General features: G+C 39.8%; 1 protein-coding gene across 1 annotated transcript; it reads right to left on the bottom strand.

Annotated features, from left to right (window-relative positions):
* Positions 1-16,310: 16,310 nt before the first annotated feature.
* LOC148767551 (uncharacterized) lies at positions 16,311-16,736 on the bottom strand. Its single transcript, XM_088824666.1, has one exon. It carries the CDS (start codon positions 16,734-16,736, stop codon positions 16,311-16,313), a length of 426 nt encoding a protein of 141 aa, XP_088680792.1.
* Positions 16,737-22,059: the final 5,323 nt, after the last annotated feature.

Below are 22,059 nucleotides of genomic sequence, written 5' to 3' on the forward strand. Positions count from 1 at the left end.
AAACATTTAGACCAATTTTTCTGGAAAGTAATTTATTCCATTACTACCATGGGAATTCTTCCTCATTGGTGCGTTTATTTTCTCTATCGGCAGTATAGAAAATGTCACACTCATACACTGGTTTTATTTTTAGGAAATATTTAGACAAATTATATATATATTTATACATATTGCAGTACCGTTGACCAAAGCTAGCACGAACACATCCCATATAGCTTCACCTTTATTTATTCATATGTTCCTGCTAACTTTCTTGTTCCTTTGAAGGCATCAATCAGCTTCAGCAAGAAAAAAACAAATGCTCTAGTCATGTGGAAGAACAACTTATCACAATCTCATGTTCTGAATCCATGGTCCCTCAACAACCTCAAATAGCTATGCAGGTCATGAGCTAGCATTCACTGCGACTACGTAAAAAAATATTTATATTTTCATTACAATTACATAAAAGATTGTAAAAATTTCACATAACATTTATAAATTTTCACAACAATAATCACTACATGTGAAGGAGATGACTCTTGGGATAAAGTTTAACTGAAGTTGTTTCTATTTATAAAAGCTCTACAATGCCTTTGGTAGAAGAGTATCACATATTCACTGGCATTGTCGCTTAAATTGCTAGTGAAGAGACGATACTCCCAAGAAAAACACTCGAAATCAGGTCGGCAAAAGTTAGGAATCTCATATCATAAGTTCATGTATACATATCTGCTTTATGTCTTTTTTTTTTTAAATTAAATAATACATAAAACAACTGAATATTCATGCGCATAAACAAATTTGAAGTTGCAAAATCAATTCAGGGAATAAACGGAGTCGAAATCCCAAATAAAGCATCACGAACGAACTTGTTTTGCAATTTAAATGAGCATGAAAGTACAAAATATCAAAAATAATTTGGGGAAGATGATTTCAACAAATAATAAAAAAACGCTGCTATATAAGTTCGCAATCCCGAATACACATTCGAAGTTGCAAAATCAACACAGGAAAAAATTCATTCGAAGTTCCATGATAAACCATCACGGATGAACTTCGTTTGCAACAAAAAAAGGCACTATTATTCAATAATAATTGCGCAAGGCAATATATATATATATATATATATATATATATATATATATATATATATATATTGCTTGAGATAATCAAAAAATGTGAAATACCACTATTTGAAAAAGAAAATCAAGCAATAGAATATGTTATTTACCAATATAGTCAACATGATTTCTTCGACTGCAAAAACATCTAGTAAGCCAATGAGCATCTAATTCATTGTGAAACAACATTTGAGGACGACACAGAGAAATTAATTGAAGATAATCACATCGTCGTATATTTTCAGATACTTTCAAGAGTGTAAACAAACATGTAGAAATCAAACTAACAAAATTCATAATAGATACCAACCTTCGAATATTTTTCGAGGGCAAAAAACCTGGAGTCCGATAGGTGTGCATACAAATGTTGTAACCTTAAGACCTCATATTTTGCTCCACAATGTAACCAAAGAGACACTAAAAACAATCCAAGAAGGGGCAAAATCCAAAACGTTCATGATAAAGGAAAACTGTAAAAAATTAATGGGCCAGCGAAACGCGTAATATTTTGGGGTCCAAAATTCAAAAAATTGAATCATTAGAAAATAGCAGCAGGGTCCAAAATTCAAAAAATTGAATCATTAGAAAATAGCAGCAACATCACAAAAAGAATAATATCTGACTGAAATGTATGAGAGTGAGAGAGATTTTACGGTTATGGTTTTCCAGAGTCAGTCGTCGAAGGATCTGCAGCAAGAGATTACAGATGGCGACGAAGACAGCCGTCATGGATATCCGTCATGGATATTAGGCTGGAGCTCTTACGTTCCTTTGTTTTTATGGCATTTCATTCGGTATGTAGTGGAGGATTACTTGGGATTGTGGGGAAGTTGTAGGAAAACGTTCTAGAAAACTGCTCCAAAATAACTGACCGGATATGCGGGAAAAAGGTATGGGCTGACAACAAAGAAAAAAAACTGTTGATATAGATGGACAAAATTACCCCTAAATTTAGGTTTAGGGTTATAGGTCAAAATATCTTCGTTTTATATATAAGATTAGAGGATTATTAAGTATTTAATTAGTATAGGTAATTATATTTTCTTGTTAGATTAGGATTCTAGGATTTGTTTTTTTTTATCATTAAATAGTTATCTTGTGCTAGCGATTTATTAATAAAGAATAGTTTTCTCAGATTTAGTACAGAATTCTTATGATACACAACATATCGTATCATCAGTTAGACTGAAAACTCTTCTTAGGCCCCGTTTGTTTGATAAGATAAGATTAGCCAAGATAAGATTAAATAATCTAAAGAGACCCAATTATTTTATTGGAGCCTGAAACGTCGAATAAAAAAAACTCATTAGAAGGCAAGATAAGCCATGATTATATAATTTTGGCTGATCGACCCGACAATTTATTGAAGATACCAAACATCAAATTAAGTCCAACTATTTAGTTAATTATAGCTTATCTTGGCAACCAAACGGGGCCTTAGTGTATAAAGCAATTAATTATTTTGTTGAATTGAACTCCTTTACACAAAGATAAATAAGAAATAATTTTATGAGCTGAGGTTTCGTTTAGTTAGGAAGATTACCATGATTAACTAAATAATTAGACTATGTTTGATATTCGGTATCATCAATAACTTGTGGGGTCTACTTGAAAATATTATTGTATCATGGTTTTATCTTGTCTTTCAGGGAGATTTATTATTGGATCTTCCATCATCCAATTATACAATGGGATTTTATTACATTTTTTAATCTTATTTTGGCTAATTTAATTTTGACAACCAAACGATGCCCGATTACTTCTCTTCAAGCATTCAGATGTGTTGATATATTATAATAGGGGCAATTTGCTATAGGTCCTCCTAGAGTAGATTTTATGTCTATAAATCCAACTAATAAGCCCCTATTTTAATTAAATTCATTGCACTTATTGTATCTAAAATACCCCTTATAATATATGGAATAAGATCCTAAAATAAAAGACAACTTAATACTTGATTTTTATCCCAAAAGATCCGTATCAACCCCTCTAAAATCTCAAGAATTCTGAAATTAAAATACATCGGCAAATTTTAAAGCCAAAAATTAAAAAATTAATGAACCTAGCCAAATATTGCATCGTGTATGCATAGCAAGGGACTTCGGGTTGTTTTGAAATCTTCAAATTTCGTTTGCTGTTTGTGATGTGGTAATTGCTTGCTCGTTCTTCGTTTGCTATATTGGAGACATCTGTCACGGACTTGTTCCCTCAACAACGAACCGTGCGGTCTTAGCTCCTTCTCGCCCCTCGCGATAGCTAAGTCAACCTCTCCCGAAAGTGTTGCGAATACTAAGTGATGGAAACGAAGAAAGAAATTAAGAAGATAAGAGAGTTTGTAGGAAAAGTACTTTATTGCTAGAGTGCTTGTTGGATTTCTTGGATGATTACAAATGAGGACCCTACCTCTATTTATACTAGTCCACCCCCTCAATGGACGGTGGAGATCTATTTGATCTAACGGTTGGGAGTGGTTCTCTAGAACACTCCAAAGAATTCTTAAAATATCTCTACCTACCCCTACCTACCTCTATACATTTGGGCCAACTTGGGCCTAACCCTATTTGGGCTAAATCTTGGTCTTCTTAACCTCCCCAACCCAAGGGAAACTGGCAAGGGGTTGGGCCAAAACTAGCGGGCCGTGACATCCTCCCCCGCCTATTCCGGCGACGTCCTCGTTGCCTCGAACAAGTGGAGACGATCTTGAAATTGCCACAAGTCTTCCTTCGTTTCCCACGTTGCCTCGGACTCGGGTAATCCCTTCCATTTGATGAGGTATTGAATACTCGGTGGAACTCCCCTACGTCGCTTCAATTGTCGGCCGAGCACTTCCTCGATCTCCCTATCGTATGACTTAGTCGTGATGGGTGGTGCTCGATGCGACTCTCCTCGGCTCGGGTCTTCCTTGTCTTCTTGGCACACAAGGCCAGTCTTCACATATGCGTCGACACTGTCCCGCATGTGAGGCCAAAAGTAGGCCGTCTCGAGCAACGCCATTGTCCGCCTTTGGCCCAGATGCCCCGCCCACTTGGTGTCGTGGCATTCCCTTATGAGGTCCTTCCTCAAGCTGCCCCACTTCGGAACAAAGAGTAGCTGTCCCTTCGTGTAGAGTAGGCCGTCCTCTACCCAAAATTGCCTCGTCTTGCCCTCCTTGACGAGTCGGATTAGCTCATTGGCCATGGGGTCATGTTCGAGCCCTTCTTGGATCATGTCGGCAAAGTTCCCCCTTGTCGAGCTAATGGCTGCGAGTTCGGCCTTTCTACTCAATGCATCAGCCACAACGTTTGCCTTCCCCGGTTTATACTCCAAAACGTAGTCGAACTCCGCTAGAAAGTCTTGCCACCGTGCTTGCTTTGGCGAGAGTTTCTTCTACGTTTGGAAGTAACTCGTGGCAACGTTGTCGGTCTTGACCACGAACGGTGCTCCTAATAGGTAGTGTCGCTACACTCGAAGGCAATGGATGATGGCGGTCATCTCCTTCTCTTAGACCATGTAGGGCCGTTCCGTCTCGTTGAGGTTTTGGCTCTCGAAGGCGATCGGATGCCCCTCTTGCATCAAGACCCCTCCAATTGCAAAGTCGGAAGCGTCCGTATGCAACTCGAACGACTTCCCAAAGTCCGGTAAGGCGAGGACCGGCTCTTGGCACACCGCTGCCTTTAAGTCCTCGAACGCCCTTTGGCATGAGTCGGACCACTCCCACGTCTTGTTCTTCTTCAGTAAGTCGGTAAGTGGCGCCGCTCGTGCCGAGTACCCTTTTATGAACCGCCGGTAATAATTGATTAGACCAAGAAAAGTGTTAGAGTAGGTGACCAACAAGCCAACATGTGGCTGTGGTCTTTCATATTTATTATTGTAATAAACGAACCTTTATTCGTATTAATGATAAAACACCTTGGCATTCTATATCTTTGTCCCTTTGTCACAAGCATATATATAGTCCTTACAGTTATTACAAGTACTAGTAATTGATCGTTAGGATCGTGAGATATTTACTTAAGTATTATAACTGTTAAACGTGTTCCTAGTCGAAGGGTTACGCCACTAATGAGGATATCGGCCTTTCCCATTAAGACTAGCACTTAGTGTATGTGTACTGCATCTCATCAGTAAACGGTATTGTGATATCGGCATGCATAAGTGGGTGCTCGTAAGTTGACGAGTTCACTGAACTCCCTCACCCTAGAAATCTCTAAGTGGTTCCCAATAATCGAGTAGAGATATCTATGGTATAGTTGTACACCATTAGTCCTTATGACCTAGACATCACCGTGACTTCACTAGAGGACCAGCTGTATCGTGACCTGTCCCTGAGTTCCACCGAGGACCATCCCAAGGGCCAGTGTTCGTGCAGTCCGAAATCTAGTGGGAGGTCTGTGCATTGTAGTCGGGGATTCGATCGCTAGAATAGTCTTGGATGTCCTGTGTGTTCTGAAAGTTTGTAATCATTCTAAGTCTCCGGCCAGAGCTGACTAAGTGATGATTAGAGAATTCGATTCTCTAAGTCATGCACGTGACGATTACAACACTTGGAACGATCGCACCGTCATCGAACATATAAAGAGGTCTCGATGAACCAATGCCTCTAGTTCGATCGGGACATATGTATCGAAGGGACCGTACTGTACGTTAACTATATCTGAAGGTTCTTGCAGGCACTTCATTTATATCTAGGGAATCATGACGCGTAGTTGCTAGACGCCAATATTGATTCGTTGGGTGATTAAGGTTAAACGAGCTTCATCTTAATCGTAACTCTAAGGGACGAGTTTTGACCACAAAGAGTTGTGGGCCCACGGCTAGCTTACACCTGAACCATCGAGGGTCACACTGCTCGTGCACATGAGATCTTTGAATAAACGGTCAGAGATAAAATAGTTTATCTTTGCATAATTGGAAGTCAATACGATTGAGTCCAACGTTCGTAATTTGGAATTACGAATGAGAATAAGAAAAGGAAAAGAATAGGCGAGCGTTGTAGTGGACTTTCTAAATCGGGAAGTTTCCAAATTTAGAAAGTGCACTGAACTAGGATTTCCACTTTTAGAAAGTTGGAAAATGAGAGTTGACACTCGTATTGACGAGGATTTTATAATGAATCCGAAAATGTAATCGTTGCAATTTTTCGGTAATTGGATTGAGAGAAACGAGCAAGTAAAAGTACTAGCGCACTTAAGCTGTTGGGCCCGGTCCAACTTAAGCCCGCTAGGGTTTTAAGCAAGACACTATAAATACAAGATTTATAGGTCTTGCAAAGACACAAGAGAAAAACCAAAACCCTAGCCGCTCACCTCTTTCTCTCTCGGCCACTCTCCCCGCGGCCACCACTCCGCCGTTCCCGGAATCGGCCACCAATCGGCCGATCCCTTTCGGTACTCTTTTCTTCTTTCTTTTTCTTCCGTTATTTATAACTATTACGTGTCTAGTGCCACGTGTATAGTAGATCGAAGTATACGAGGTGAAATCCGAGAGGAGGAAGATCGAAGATCGAAGAATCGAGGAGCAGCGCACGAGCCGAAGCCGCACGCAACCCCACGCGCCGCCCCGAAGACCGCGCGTGAGATACACGCGCCGCCGTGGCCGTCTCGCCGCTGCTGCCGCTGCACCGCTGCTGCCCCGGATTGTACGGATTGGTTTCCGTAGCAATCTCGACTTGCTTAGCGCTCCTACCTCACGCTTCAAGAGGTAAACACACGAATTCATGTTCTTGATTCGTTTACGTTTAAACAATATATATATTCATGTTCGTACTCGTATGATTTTATGTGGTTACGTGAAATCGTTTTAATTGTTACGAGCATGTTATTTGGTTTAAACGCGAGCATGTTGATTGATTTAAATTCGGTTAAATAAATTAGCATGTATGTTGTTATTTAATTTCGCTGGAAGCGCAAAGGTACGCAATTAATTGATTTATATTATCGGGCATGTGCTTATGTGTTTTAAACTCGTTTAATTCGCATAAAATTTTTGTTTTCCGCTGCGTACGCATGCCCGAAACCCAACAGTGGTATCAGAGCTCGTTGCGCAATTAATTGCGTTCGTTTTAATATGCCATGATTTTGTGCATGTTCGATTTATTAAAGTAGTGATTGTTGTATTATGTAATTGGGAGTTTTCGTAAGTTTAAAATATTTTTGAAATATTGTTTAGAATTTTTCCAGCTTTAAAATTGTTTAAAATTGGAAAATCGGATCTGAAATTATTTTAAAACTTCGGTTTTTCAATTGTTCGGATCGAACCGGTCGAACCGACCGGTTCGATGGTTGTGTGCGATCTAGTTGACCGAATCTACGTGGATTCGGGTCGGTCAGACCGGTTCTCGGTCCGACTGATCCGACCCACTGATTTGGGTCAACCGGACCGGGCAGAACCGGACCGCTTCGGTCCGAACCGGTCAGACCGGTTGGGCCGAACCGATTCACTGAAAATTAAAAAAAAAAAAAAAATATTTCAGATTTCTAAAATTAAACTTAAAACAAATTGATTTTAATTTTTGGAAAATTATTTTCAATTAATCCCAATTAGATAATTGGATCGACAACCATCTATTTTAGTAAATAGGTGTTAGATTAATTAATTAATTTAAATTGTTAAATTGATTTCAATTAATAGAACACATTCATAATTTTGATTATGATTCAACTTAATTAGTAGTACCTCCACATTATTTGAATGATTTATGCTAGTTGAGGTTCTATAATTATTTTGAAAAACTCGATAATTAATTAATGTAATTAATTATGCGCTTCCATATACCTTTAGAGAACATAGATGTAGGAATCACATAGACCAATCCAAACCTTCTGATGAGATAAAAAATTTTAATAAAAATTCCTCATTCTTAATTTAATTGAGAATCATTTCATGCTATAAAGAAAAAACCCAATCTGTTGAGTTAACGGTTGGATTATGTGTAGCCCTTTACTATAGTGCAGTAAGCCGTGTTAGCGGGGAGTGCTATGGTAGAGTAAGCTGTAATTCAATTGACATAGCGATGAAGGTAGCCATAGAAAAGGGTTATGTTGAATTAACGTGGTCGGCTAGATTAACTAGGGACTGCATTAGTTTGGCATAATCAAGTTCTATGAGCATCTTTGATTGGTAGGTTAGACTTGACACACGACGATTTTGATATTCGCGAGATTAACTTAGGTCATTATCAAGTGTGAGGAAAATTAATTTAGGGTCATATTGTGGATATGATTGATTGTGATCTACCTTTGGGCAAATATAATCGGGCTAGATTAACTACGGGTTATATTTGTCTATTGGACCTAAAGCCCATTAAGAAAAATCAGTTTTCTCGTTTGTCTACTAGAGGGAAGTGGAACTCGATAAAATTAGTGGGAGAACAATTAAATAACATAAGTCCAAACATTTAATTGTAACAATCATTTAACGCGAATCTCTAATAATCCTCTTCTCTATATGTCTCAGATAATCATGTCTAAGCATCCCATAATGTCAATCCTCGACAATAAACTCAATGGCCCTAATTACCTAGATTGGTTGCGTAGTCTTAAGCTTGTACTAACCGTTGAGGGGCGTCTCTATGTTTTGAACGAGAGACTTCCCGCCACTATACCTGACACAGCGGCTGATGTTGAGAAGGAAACTTATGAAGTTTGGAAGAAAGATGACACTCATGCTAGGTGCTATATGATAGCCGCCATGGGGCCCGCGCTTGCGAGGAAATATGAGTCTCACATGCATGCTTTCGACATAAAGGCCCATCTCGATAGCATGTATAGTGAGAATATTAGGGCATCGAGGTACGCTGCTACAAAGGAGTTGATCACGGCAAGACTACGCGAAGGGACTTCGGTCCACGAGCACTGTCTCAAAATGATCACTCTCCTTGAAAAGCTAGTGAATCTTGATGTCACCCTCCCAGCCGAGCTCTCGTTGGATTTGATCCTGTTATCTCTCCCTAGTTCCTATGAATCGTTCATAGTGAACTTCAACATGAACAAACTAGATCCTCCCTTGGATGAGTTAATGAACATGTTGGTCAGCTTCGAGTCCACCATTAAGAAAGAGAAATCTGTTCTCATTGCTGCTACTTCTGGAAAGAAGAGTTCTTTCCAAAAGAAGAGAAAGGAAAGAGTTCCCTTCCCAAACAGCAAGTTCGAAGTGGGTGAAGGTAGTGGGGGCCCCAAAGCAAAGGTTAGCAAGCAAGTTGATGATGCTTGCCATCACTGTGGAAAGAAAGGACATTGGCGCCGCAACTGCAAGGCTTACCTGAAGCAGAAAGGTTCTGAAAAGGGTACGTATTTCATTGACGTAAATTTGTCTGTCAACTCTTCTTCTTGGGTATTGGATACGGGCTGTGGCTCACATTTGTGCAATGATTTGCAGCTAATGACAAGAAGTCGAAGACTTAGAGCGGGTGAGACCTTCCTAAGGATGGGGAATGGAGCAAGAGTTGCTGCTGAAGCCATTGGCACAATTTACTTAAATGTTTTGGATTCTAGTTTTCCTATTGTTTTGAACGATTGTTTATTTGTTCCATCCCTCATTAGAAACCTTATTTCTATTCCTGTATTAGATATTGAAGGTTTTACTTTTGTTTTTGGAAATTCGATTTGCATTATACAAAAGAATGAGAATTTGATTTGCAAAGGACGACTATTAAACAACTTGTATGAACTAAATCCAAATGAAATACCTATTAATGTTATATCAGCAAAACGTAAGGAGATAGATCAAAACCCCGCACAACTTTGGCACGCTAGATTAGGTCATGTCTCTTTAAGAAGGATGAACGATTTTGTCAGTGAAGGATTGTTCTCTTTGGAGGACGTGAAATCACTACAAACTTGTGAATCTTGCCTTAAAGGGAAAATGACCAAATCACCCTACAAAGGGAAAATGGAACGAGCCGAGGGTCTTTTGGATTTGATCCATACAGACGTATGTGGTCCACTAAGTGTTAGTGCGAAGGGTGGATATAACTACTTCGCTACCTTTACCGACGATTATTCTAGGTATGGGTATGTGTACTTGATGAAGTACAAGTCTGAAACATTTGAAAGGTTCAAAGATTTTAGACACGAAGTGGAAAAACAACTCGGACGAAGTATTAAGAAGCTGCGATCCGATCGTGGTGGAGAATACTTGAGCATCGAGTTCATTGACTATCTAAAAGAGAATGGGATATAATCCCAATGGACTCCACCGGGAACTCCTCAACTTAATGGAGTCTCCGAACGTCGGAATCGAACTTTATTAGATATGGTTCGATCAATGATGGGGTTCACGAACTTACCGGCATATTTGTGGGGTCATGCACTTCGTACTGCCGCGTATTTGCTGAATAGAGTTAACACCAAAGCAGTTAAATCCACACCTTATGAACATTGGCATTCCCGGAAACCCAACTACAAACATATTAGGATATGGGGTTGTCCCGCTTATGTGAAGCGGTTAGTGGGAGACAAGTTGGATAGTAAATCCGACTTGTGCTATTTTGTGGGGTATCCCGAAGACTCAATGGGATACGAGTTCTATTATGTCAAAGAAGCAAAGACGTTTGTTTCAAGAAATGCCACCTTTTTGGAAAGGGAGTTTCTATCCGATAGAAAGGGCAGCATGATAGAACTTGAAGTAGTTCAAGAACCACAAAGTGAAGTTCAAACGCAAGAACAAGCAATCGAACCAATACAACAAACCACTAATATTCCTCCTGAACCTACGGTACGTAGATCCGAAAGAGTTCGGAAAATGCCGGATAGGTTCTTCCTCCTCGAAAATGATGAAGATCATGTTGATCTTGGACAAGATCCAAGAACATACAATGAGGCCGTATCGGATGCGGACATGGGACATTGGCTGACTGCCATGAAATCCGAAATGGACTCCATGTACTCCAACAAGGTATGGACCTTGGTAGATCCACCTAAGGGAATTGTTCCTATAGGCTGCAAGTGGACCTATAAGAAGAAAATTGGAGTGGATGGAAAGGTATCGACCTATAAAGCTAGATTGGTAGCGAAAGGTTACACTCAAAGGCAAGGCGTTGACTATGAGGAAACTTTTTCGCCAGTCGCGATGATGAAGTCCATTAGGATTTTGCTGGCCATAGCTGCGTGGTACGACTACGAGATATGGCAAATGGATGTGAAGACCGCCTTCCTTAATGGAGATATTGAGGAAGAAATTTACATGGCGCAGCCGGAAGGCTTCATATCTTCTGGAAGTGAGCAAAAGGTTTGCAAGCTCCAGCGATCCATTTATGGATTGAAACAAGCATCCCGAAGTTGGAACATTAGGTTCGACTCAACTATCAAAGAGTTTGATTTTGAGAAGAATCCGGAGGAACCTTGTGTATACAAGAAGGCAGTGATATTTTTAGTGCTTTACGTTGATGACATTCTACTCATTGGGAATGATGTAGGAATGTTGCAGCAAACGAAAGCATGGTTGTCCACACGTTTCTCAATGAAGGATTTGGGAGAAGCATCTTATGTATTAGGAATACGCATCTATAGAGATAGAGCGAGAAAGATGCTTGGCTTATCCCAAAGCCTGTACATAGACACCGTTATGAAACGGTTTAGCATGGAAGAATCCAAAAAGGGATTATTGCCAATGTCCCATGGGGTTCGTCTCTCGAAATCTATGTGTCCGCAAACACCTAGTGAAATCGAGGAAATGAAAAGGACGCCCTATGCTTCTGCCATAGGAAGCATAATGTATGGCATGCTGTGTACGAGACCCGATATTGCGTATGCTGTGAGTGTCACAAGCAGATATCAGTCTAACCCCGGCCCGGCTCACTGGAAAGCCGTGAAAGATATCCTCAAGTACTTGCGAAGGACTAAGGATATATTTTTGGTCTATGGGGGTGCCGAATTGAAATTAGAGGGTTTTACCGACTCTAGTTTTCAATCGGACGTGGACGACTCAAAGTCGAATTCTGGATTTATATTCACGCTTAATGGTGGTGCCGTGTGTTGGAAGAGTTCCAAGCAAAACACGACGGCCGATTCCACTACCGAAGCGGAATACATTGCAACATCCGAAGCTGCAAAGGAAGGGACTTGGATAAGGAAATTCATCCAAGAGTTGGGTGTCATTCCTAATGCTAGTGATCCAGTACCGTTGTACTGTGATAACACCGGAGCCGTGGCGCAAGCTAAGGAGCCGCGATCTCATCACAAGTCGAAGCATATTCTGAGGAAGTATCACGTGATCCGAGAGATCATTGATAGAGGTGAAGTTAAGGTAGAACGAGTCACCTCGGAAGAGAACGTTGCAGACCCCTTCACGAAGCCTTTACCAAGATCAGTCCATGAGAAACATCGAGAGTCGATGGGATTGCGGTTTATGGGTAGTTGGCTTAAGGTCAAGTGGGAGATTGTTAGAGTAGGTGACCAACAAGCCAACATGTGGCTGTGGTCTTTCATATTTATTATTGTAATAAACGAACCTTTATTCGTATTAATGATAAAACACCTTGGCATTCTATATCTTTGTCCCTTTGTCACAAGCATAGATATAGTCCTTACAGTTATTACTAGTACTAGTAATTGATCGTTAGGATCATGAGATATTTACTTAAGTATTATAACTGTTAAACGTGTTCCTAGTCGAAGGGTTACGCCACTAATGAGGATATCGGCCTTTCCCATTAAGACTAGCACTTAGTGTATGTGTACTGCATCTCATCAGTAAACGGTATTGTGATATCGGCATGCATAAGTGGGTGCTCGTAAGTTGACGAGTTCACTGAACTCCCTCACCCTAGAAATCTCTAAGTGGTTCCCAATAATCGAGTAGAGATATCTATGGTATAGTTGTACACCATTAGTCCTTATGACCTAGATATCACCGTGACTTCACTAGAGGACCAGCTGTATCGTGACCTGTCCCTGAGTTCCACCGAGGACCATCCCAAGGGCCAGTGTTCGTGCAGTCCGAAATCTAGTGGGAGGTCTGTGCATTGTAGTCGGGGATTCGAGCGCTAGAATAGTCTTGGATGTCCTGTGTGTTCTGAAAGTTTGTAATCATTCTAAGTCTCCGGCCAGAGCTGACTAAGTGATGATTAGAGAATTCGATTCTCTAAGTCATGCACGTGACGATTACAACACTTGGAACGATCGCACCGTCATCGAACATATAAAGAGGTCTCGATGAACCAATGCCTCTAGTTCGATCGGGACATATGTATCGAAGGGACCGTACTGTACGTTAACTATATCTGAAGGTTCTTGCAGGCACTTCATTTGTATCTAGGGAATCATGACGCGTAGTTGCTAGACGCCAATCTTGATTCGTTGGGTGATTAAGGTGAAACGAGCTTCATCTTAATCGTAACTCTAAGGGACGAGTTTTGACCACAAAGAGTTGTGGGCCCATGGCTAGCTTACACCTGAACCATCGAGGGTCACACTGCTCGTGCACATGAGATCTTTGAATAAACGGTCAGAGATAAAATAGTTTATCTTTGCATAATTGGAAGTCAATACGATTGGGTCCAACGTTCGTAATTTGGAATTACGAATGAGAATAAGAAAAGGAAAAGAATAGGCGAGCGTTGTAGTGGACTTTCTAAATCGGGAAGTTTCCAAATTTAGAAAGTGCACTGAACTAGGGTTTCCACTTTTAGAAAGTTGGAAAATGAGAGTTGACACTCGTATTGACGAGGATTTTATAATGAATCCGAAAATGTAATCGTTGCAATTTTTCGGTAATTGGATTGAGAGAAACGAGCAAGTAAAAGTACTAGCGCACTTAAGCTGTTGGGCCCGGTCCAACTTAAGCCCGCTAGGGTTTTAAGCAAGACACTATAAATACAAGATTTATAGGTCTTGCAAAGACACAAGAGAAAAACCAAAACCCTAGCCGCTCACCTCTCTCTCTCTCTCTCGGCCACTTTCGGTACTCTTTTCTTCTTTCGTTTTCTTCCGTTATTTCTAACTATTACGTGTCTAGTGCCACGTGTATAGTAGATCGAAGTATACGAGGTGAAATCCGAGAGGAGGAAGATCGAAGATCGAAGAATCGAGGAGCAGCGCACGAGCCGAAGCCGCACGCAACCCCACGCGCCGCCCCGAAGACCACGCGTGAGATACACACGCCGCCGTGGCCGTCTCGCCGCTGCTGCCGCTGCACCGCTGCTGCCCCGGATTGTACGGATTGGTTTCCGTAGCAATCTCGACTTGAATAGCGCTCCTACCTCACGCTTCAAGAGGTAAACACACGAATTCATGTTCTTGATTCGTTTACGTTTAAACAATATATATATTCATGTTCGTTCTCGTATGATTTTATGTGGTTACGTGAAATCGTTTTAATTGTTACGAGCATGTTATTTGGTTTAAACGCGAGCATGTTAATTGATTTAAATTCGGTTAAATAAATTAGCATGTATGTTGTTATTTAATTTCGCTGGAAGCGCAAAGGTACGCAATTAATTGATTTATATTATCGGGCATGTGCTTATGTGTTTTAAACTCGTTTAATTCGCATAAAATTTTTGTTTTCCGCTGCGTACGCATGCCCGAAACCCAACAAAAAGATCGTAACTCGGTTACCTTAGTCAGCGGTTCCCACTCGGTGATAGCCTTGATCTTTGCTCCATCCATTTGGAGTCGCCCGTGCCCGATGATATGCCCCAAGAATTGAACCTCCTCCTTGGCAAACTCGCACTTCTCCCTCTTCACGCAAAGCTCGTTCTCCCGAAGTACTTGGAAAACGGTGCGAAGGTGGTCGGCATGCTCCTCCATGGTATCGCTATAAACGACTATGTCGTCCAAGTAGACCACCACGAACCGATCTAAGTATGGATGGAAGATCTTGTTCATGAGAGTGCAAAATGTTGTCGGGGCGTTGGTTAACCCGAACGGCATGACAAGCCACTCGTAAGAACCATATCGAGTGATGCACGTTGTCTTTGGCTCGCCCCCTTCGGCAATGCGGACTTGGTAGTAACCCTTTTGCAAGTCCATCTTCGTATATATCTTGGCCTTACCAAGCCTATCGAACAAATCGGCTATCAAAGGAATGCGGTACTTGTTCTTCACGGTTACCTTGTTTAGCGCCCGGTAGTCCACGCACATCCTCAAAGAACCATCGTGCTTCTTTTGGAATAAGACCGGTGCGCCGTAAGGTGCCTTCGATGGTCAGATCTTTGCCGTCTCGACCAACTCGTTAAGTTGCTTCTGGAGTTCCTCGAGCTCCGGCGGTGACATGCGATAGGGAGCCGTGGCGGGTGGCTTGGCTCCCGGCTCCAACTCGATGGCATGATCCACCTCCCTTCTAGGTGGAAGCTTGTTGGGCAAATTCGGTGGCATCACGTCTTGGTTGGCCTCCAAGACGGTTTGGATGTTCGGTGGCACGTCCTCCTCTTTGTTGACGAGTGGGCTTTCCTCCTTTAAAGCGGCTAAGAATGTCGGCTCACCCCGTCGAACTCCCTTTGAAACTTGCATGGCCGACAGTTGCCTTGGTTGTGTGCTTTCTTCCTTAGTGTTGCCGTTGATGGCCGGCACCATGCAAGGTGTCCCCTTCTCTAAGATGCAAACCGAATTGAAACAATGCATCGGGATAGCCATTACCTTGCGGAAGAAGTCCATGCCTAGCACCACCTTGAAATCATCCATCGGTGCTACCGAGAAATCCACTTGGCCCTTCCAAGTGCCTAAGTGTAGATCCGCATCTCGTGCTACACCGTTGAGCAGTTGTGCCTTAGCGTTGACGGCCTTGAGCCAACCGTCTTGTCTGGTCCACTGTAGGCCAACCCTCTTGGCCTCGTCCTCGGTGGTAAAGTTGTGGGTCGCTCCCGTGTCCACCATCACCTTTGCTGGGGTTCCCTTGATGCGGGCCTCCACGTACATCAGCCCCTTGCTTGATGTTGCCGGCATCGGATTAGCTTTTAAGGCGTTCAGAAGTTGGAGCGATCCCATGTTGCCTAGCCCCTTGTTTGTGCCTTGCTCGGTCTCTTGTTGTAAGAGTGCCGACAATGACCCCATCTTGGGACATTGACTCATCGCGTGCAGCCAGCCCCTTGCACACGAAGCATCCTCCCTTAGGTACAACCGACTTCTTCTTCTCTTCAAGTTGTTGGCGTGAGGATGGCTTGTCTCCTCCCCTCGAGGTTGACGCTCGCCGTGGGTCTCGGTTATCTCGATGGTCCCGACCATGATTGTCCCGTCTCTTTCATCCGCCTTTAGTCGGGTTCCACTTCTCTTTCCGCAACGAATCTCTCGGTTAATACTCGGTTAAAGACTCGGCGGCGGAAATAGCTTCATCGACGGATTTGATGTCTCGTCGGTGGAGTTCTTGCTTGGCCCAGCCTTGTAACCCATCGGTGAAGTGGAAAAGGAGATCCTCCTCGGAAAGGTTGGGAATTTGAAGGGTGAGGGTGGTGAACTCCTTCACGTACTCGCGGATTGAACTTCGTTGCTTGAGTTCCCTCAACTTCCTTCGAGCCTCATAGACGACGTTCTCCGGGTAGAAGTGTCGCTTGAGTTCCCTCTTGAACTCTTCCCAAGTATCGATTCGGCAAATGTCTTTCTCGATATCGACGTACTTTCTACGCCACCATAACATAGTCGTATCGGAAAGATAAAGGGAAGCAGTTCTTACCTTAGTCGTCTCGTCTACTAGACCGATACCCTCGAAATATTGCTCCATCCTCTATAGGAAGTTCTCAACTTCCTTGGCGTCCCTTACGCCGTTGAATCCCGTTGGCTTCGGGCTGTCCACCCTTGGACTCGGAGTAACACTAGCGCTCCCATTAGCGGCGGCCTTTTTGCACAAGGCCAAGTCGTCGCGCATCCCCTCGATGCTTTCTTGGAGGGATTGGATGATGGCCTCCAATCGATCCAACCGTTCCTCCCGCAACGTCTCATTATCTTTAAACAAATCGAGTTGCTCGGCGACGTGATTCTCCAACACTTCCGTATCGTGCTCGAGCTTCTCAAATCGTTCACTAAGCTCCGCTATGGCGACGTTGTTATTCTCGAGCCTCTCAAGTCTTTTGCCATGATCCGTTAGCACGGCCTCATTAACGGTACTCTCCCCACGAGCCTTGTTGTGGTACCTCTTCTTCTTGTTGTTTATTTGGGCCTCCCTGCCACGTCCCTCGGTTACGTTCGAAATATCTTCAACGTTCGCCATCGTTGAGAATTCGATCAACACAAAGCCCTTAGCCGGGCTCTGATACCACTTGTCACGGACTTGTTCCTTCAACAACAAACCGTGCGGCCTTAGCTCCTTCTCGCCCCTCGCGATAGCTAAGCTAGCCTCTCCCGAAAGTGTTGCGAATACTAAGTGATGGAAACGAAGAAAGAAATTAAGAAGATAAGAGAGTTTGTAGGAAAAGTACTTTATTGCTAGAGTGCTTGTTGGATTTCTTGGATGATTACAAATGAGGACCCTACCTCTATTTATACTAGTCCACCTCCTCAAGGGACGGTGGAGATCTATTTGATCTAACGGTTGGGAGTGGTTCTCTAGAACACTGCAAAGAATTCCTAAAATATCTCTACCTACCCCTACCTACATCTATACATTTAGGCCAACTTGGGCCTAACCCTATTTGGGCTAAATCTTGGTCTTCTTAACTTCCCCAACCCAAGGGAAACTGGCAAGGGGTTGGGCCAAAACTAGCGGGGCGTGACACACAGCTTGCTAATTTGGGATTTTTTTCGTTCTAGTTGTGTTTAGTGTTTGCGATTTTCACTCCTCCCGCAAATAAAGGTTTAATTAGACATGTACGAGTCTCGGTAAGCAACAAATCTTATGGATATTATGCAGAAAAGTAAAAGTTTGGGTATGTAATTACCTTTTTTTTGCATTTCTCTCATTTGTTTTTAGATGCTTTGATGATGATTTAATGACAGATGTTTTTTTTTTATCTCAGGAATTTTTTTGCTGATACATGAGTATCAATCTCGTTTATTATCCACACATTTCAAAGGTTTCGATTTACATATTTTGTACATTTAGTAACCGTACTTTTTCTACTGTTGTTTGTATTTTTTTTTTATTTTTTTTTTGCAGTTGCTTGTTGATAGTTATCGTTATTTGTATTTTATCGTATGAAATTTGCATTAGATTGTGCATTATTGAACATTTATATTTACGTTTATTAGTTATTCTTATGACAGTTTCCGTTTTGTTGTTCTCGAGGTCTGCTATTTATTGTTGATCATTTGGTTTCCAGTTTGTTGTTTGTTTATAGTTGAACCAACATATTCTTGTTAACAGTTATTTGTTTGCAATTACAAGTCTCTTGTTTGCAATTCCGTGTTTGGTATTCATCGTTATAATTTCTTGTTACTTTTGAAGTTATTGTTTACAATTGCAATTGTTTGTAATTTGCTATTTCATGTTTATTTTTGCAATCGAAAATCTTATTGATATTTTTTTTTGTACCTGCTCAAACAATTACCTCAAAAAAAAGGGACGAAAAATTACATGACTCCTCAATGTTATCCCGAAAGGCAAAAACAAGAGCAAATCAGACTACAAACGAAGCCCTGAAAAAACGACGACTTTCGTAGAGAACATTGTAGGATCATTAGTTCCATATTATTGTTGTGTAAAAGACATTTGTACAATAACATTTTAAACATAACTTAGTTGGTTTTCATATTCTCTTTGTTATGCAATATATTTTGTTGTTGCAAATTGCAGTTTATTTATCCTTTGTATTGTATTTCTCGCTTGATTGTTGCAATTTGCTGTTATAACGTTAAAAGATATAAATTTGGTGGATAAAAAAATGGATAATAAAAAATAATGTCGAAAAATTATGAAAATAAATGTATGAAATCCTACCAAAAAATGTAACAAGTAAATACACATATTACAACGACTTTGTGAAGTTAAATATGCGTTCAAATTATTTTGTTTGATGAAGCATAATTAATTAGAAAATGCAAATAAAAATTATAAGAATAAGTAATAACAAATAGATATTGAGAAAGAGAAAGAGTGGAGAGTGATTTACGTGAGATGGGGGAGGGGGGAAAGAGAGAGTGATAAGAAAATGAGTGATATGTGGGATTTGTTTCCTCATTTTCCATAATTAATTATTTTCATATAAATATTAATTAAGGGTGTTTATGTCTATATACAATTAATTTAAATTAAATTTTTGGAATAAATGACCTATACCTATATTCATCTAAAAACTTGGATCTCTACCTATATAAGTGTGGAATAAGGGGTGTCTAGCCAATTTCCCCATTATAATATTGCTTTGTTGGACGTAGTATTATAAGGGGACGATTTCTTAAACACCCCTAAGCTCTAATTGTCTTTCAAATCAGGACATACCAACTTTTGCAATTGCTGAAAGTCTTGTGTTCTTCAGATTTTCCACACTCCGTCTGATCTCGTCTAACCCCATTGCATTTCGTTAAATATGCTCCATCCCTACTCCCCGCCGCTGCAATCGTTGAAAAGATATGCCACACACCACACAAATGCGCGCACACATAATCACACACCTACATACGCACATACTGACATACACAACCATATACACGTACACATATACGATTTTGGTTACACTCATTCATCTCCGCTGTAATATAATAATCATGGAAATCGACAGAAAAAATAATAATAATTGTTTGGTTATGGTAACGGTGATGGTGATGGTCATGCTAATGTTGGTGATGATGTACGTACGCACCGGAGATTTTTTTTTCTTCAACTTATTTAACTTAGTTGTGTATGCAAATAAGTTGTCTAGGCTATGGAAAACATTTATTCTTGTTTTAGTTTTTTCTTCATTGTATTTTAACTAAGTTGTTGCTTATAATTATAACTAAGATGTGCAAATCACAGCATCGCCGTAACTGTTAGCTTTCCTAAGAGATTCCGTTAGAGGGAGGCACACATGAACTTTTAGTACAATGACAAAACGCAGATGTCCTTATAGCTATATAGAATATTTTTGAATGACCTCTAATTAATTCCCCCTATTATAAGATAAGAGCAATTTGCTATAGGTCTCTCTATATTATAATTTATGTGCATAGATTCAAGTCAAAGTCTCCATATTTTAATACATTAATTATATTTATTGTGGCAGAAATACCCTTAATCAAATCAAATTAAATCTCTCAAAATCTCTCCACCAAATCAATTTTCCCCAAACTTCTCTCTTCCAAACTTTAACTAAAACAAAATTAATTCATAAAAGAAAAAATATAGTATTTATTGTACAAACTCAGGTTGTAAAAAAATCACCACCGCCGCGCCACCGCTTATCTCTGTGAAACGCAAATAGCAAACGATTAATTAAAATTTGCATTATTGAATTTCAAACAACAAACTACTCTTGAATTCGCAAAGGCAAACAACAAACTGAAAAAGAAAAAAAAAATCAACATCATCTAATTACAAACAACAAAATGAAAATATGATGTGCAATATCTAAATGCAAATAATAACAACAAAAATACAAAAAAAAAATCATACATATACGAAAAAATGCAGAAAACAACAATAAAAATTATGAAAAATAGATTGTCAATGCAAAAACTGCAATTTGCAGTTTGCAAATAAATCTACTGTTATAGGTTGCTATTGCAATTTATGTTTAATGTTGTAATTTGATTTTGTAGTTTCAATTTTTTTTTGTGCTATCTGTTGAACCAAAATCAGTTAGAAAATATAAACATACATTTAAACTCATTGCTGATAAATACAAAACGGGAAACGCAAAAAAAACTCATTTTTTTCAAGCAAATAGCGATTTATGTTGGTTGTCCGCTTTTAACTCTTTCGCCAAAAAATCATCTAATAATGTAAAGCTCCATTTTTTCCCTTCTCTACAACATAATCCCAAAAAAAATAGAATCCCAATGGGGAAAAAATCGAACAGATGTGATCGAGAAAGGGGTATAGAGAAAGAAAGAGGTTAATTGAATTTTTTTTTTTGAAAAGAGGTCGATGAGAAGAAAAAAAAATCAGAAAAAAAAGAGAGATACGCGAGATGGAAAGGGAGAGAAAGACGAGAGATTATATAGGAAAAAAGAATTGTAAGATTGGAGAGAGAAAGTGATATATAAGATTTATTTTCTTATTAATTGAGGGTGTTTAATTATGTCCATATACTAATTGTTTTATTTTAATTATATTATTTTTTTAGGTCAACGTACCTATGAGATATATGAGATTTATCATATGGATAATGGATAAGGGGTGTCTAGCTAATTTCCCCTATAAGATATATGAGATTTATCATATGGATAATGGATAATGGATGTAAAAATAATAATCTAAGGGGCGAATGGAAAATAGAACCATGACAAGTGACTTAAATGCACATAGATCCAAACAAAACACAGTTTCACAAATAAATACATCACTATATATTTTGCCTAAAATATCCATCATAATATATTTTTTATCAATTCCATGCATTATACTCTAACTTCATCAATATTGCATATTGACCCCGAATTTGAACAAAAATATCATATTAACCCCCATTCTCATAATGTTTCGAATTTTTTTTAGAAAATACACCTTTTTCCGGCCAGATTCTAGCGATAATTTCTTTTTTTTTTGAATTTTATTTCTCTCTAAATTTATGTGTTAACAATAAACTTATTTCCTGAGACCGTAATATTGAATGCCAAAACAGTAATATTACTAATATTATTGTCCCAGACAGTAATATTGATGCATGAGACAGTAATATTACTTACCATTGGAGACAGTAATATTAGTAACCACTAAGCTAGGAATAACCGTCCACTAACTAATACTCCATTTAAATAAAAAAATAATAAGCAAAATTGTACTCACATAATCCGGTTAAATAATAATAATCAAAAATTAGTTTAAGAAAAGTTAAAATAGAATAATAATATTTTACTTATAAAATCAGGAGATTATTAGTGAGAACCCCCTCTAACATTATTTTAATGGAAATGGATCCATCTCCTTTTTCCTTAATTAGTGAGAGGCCCATCCTTTTTAAATTCTCAAA

The sequence above is a fragment of the Erythranthe guttata genome, chromosome 10, assembly GCF_056151865.1.
Source record: "Erythranthe guttata isolate IM_541 chromosome 10, IM_541, whole genome shotgun sequence".
Classification (NCBI taxonomy): domain Eukaryota; kingdom Viridiplantae; phylum Streptophyta; class Magnoliopsida; order Lamiales; family Phrymaceae; genus Erythranthe; species Erythranthe guttata.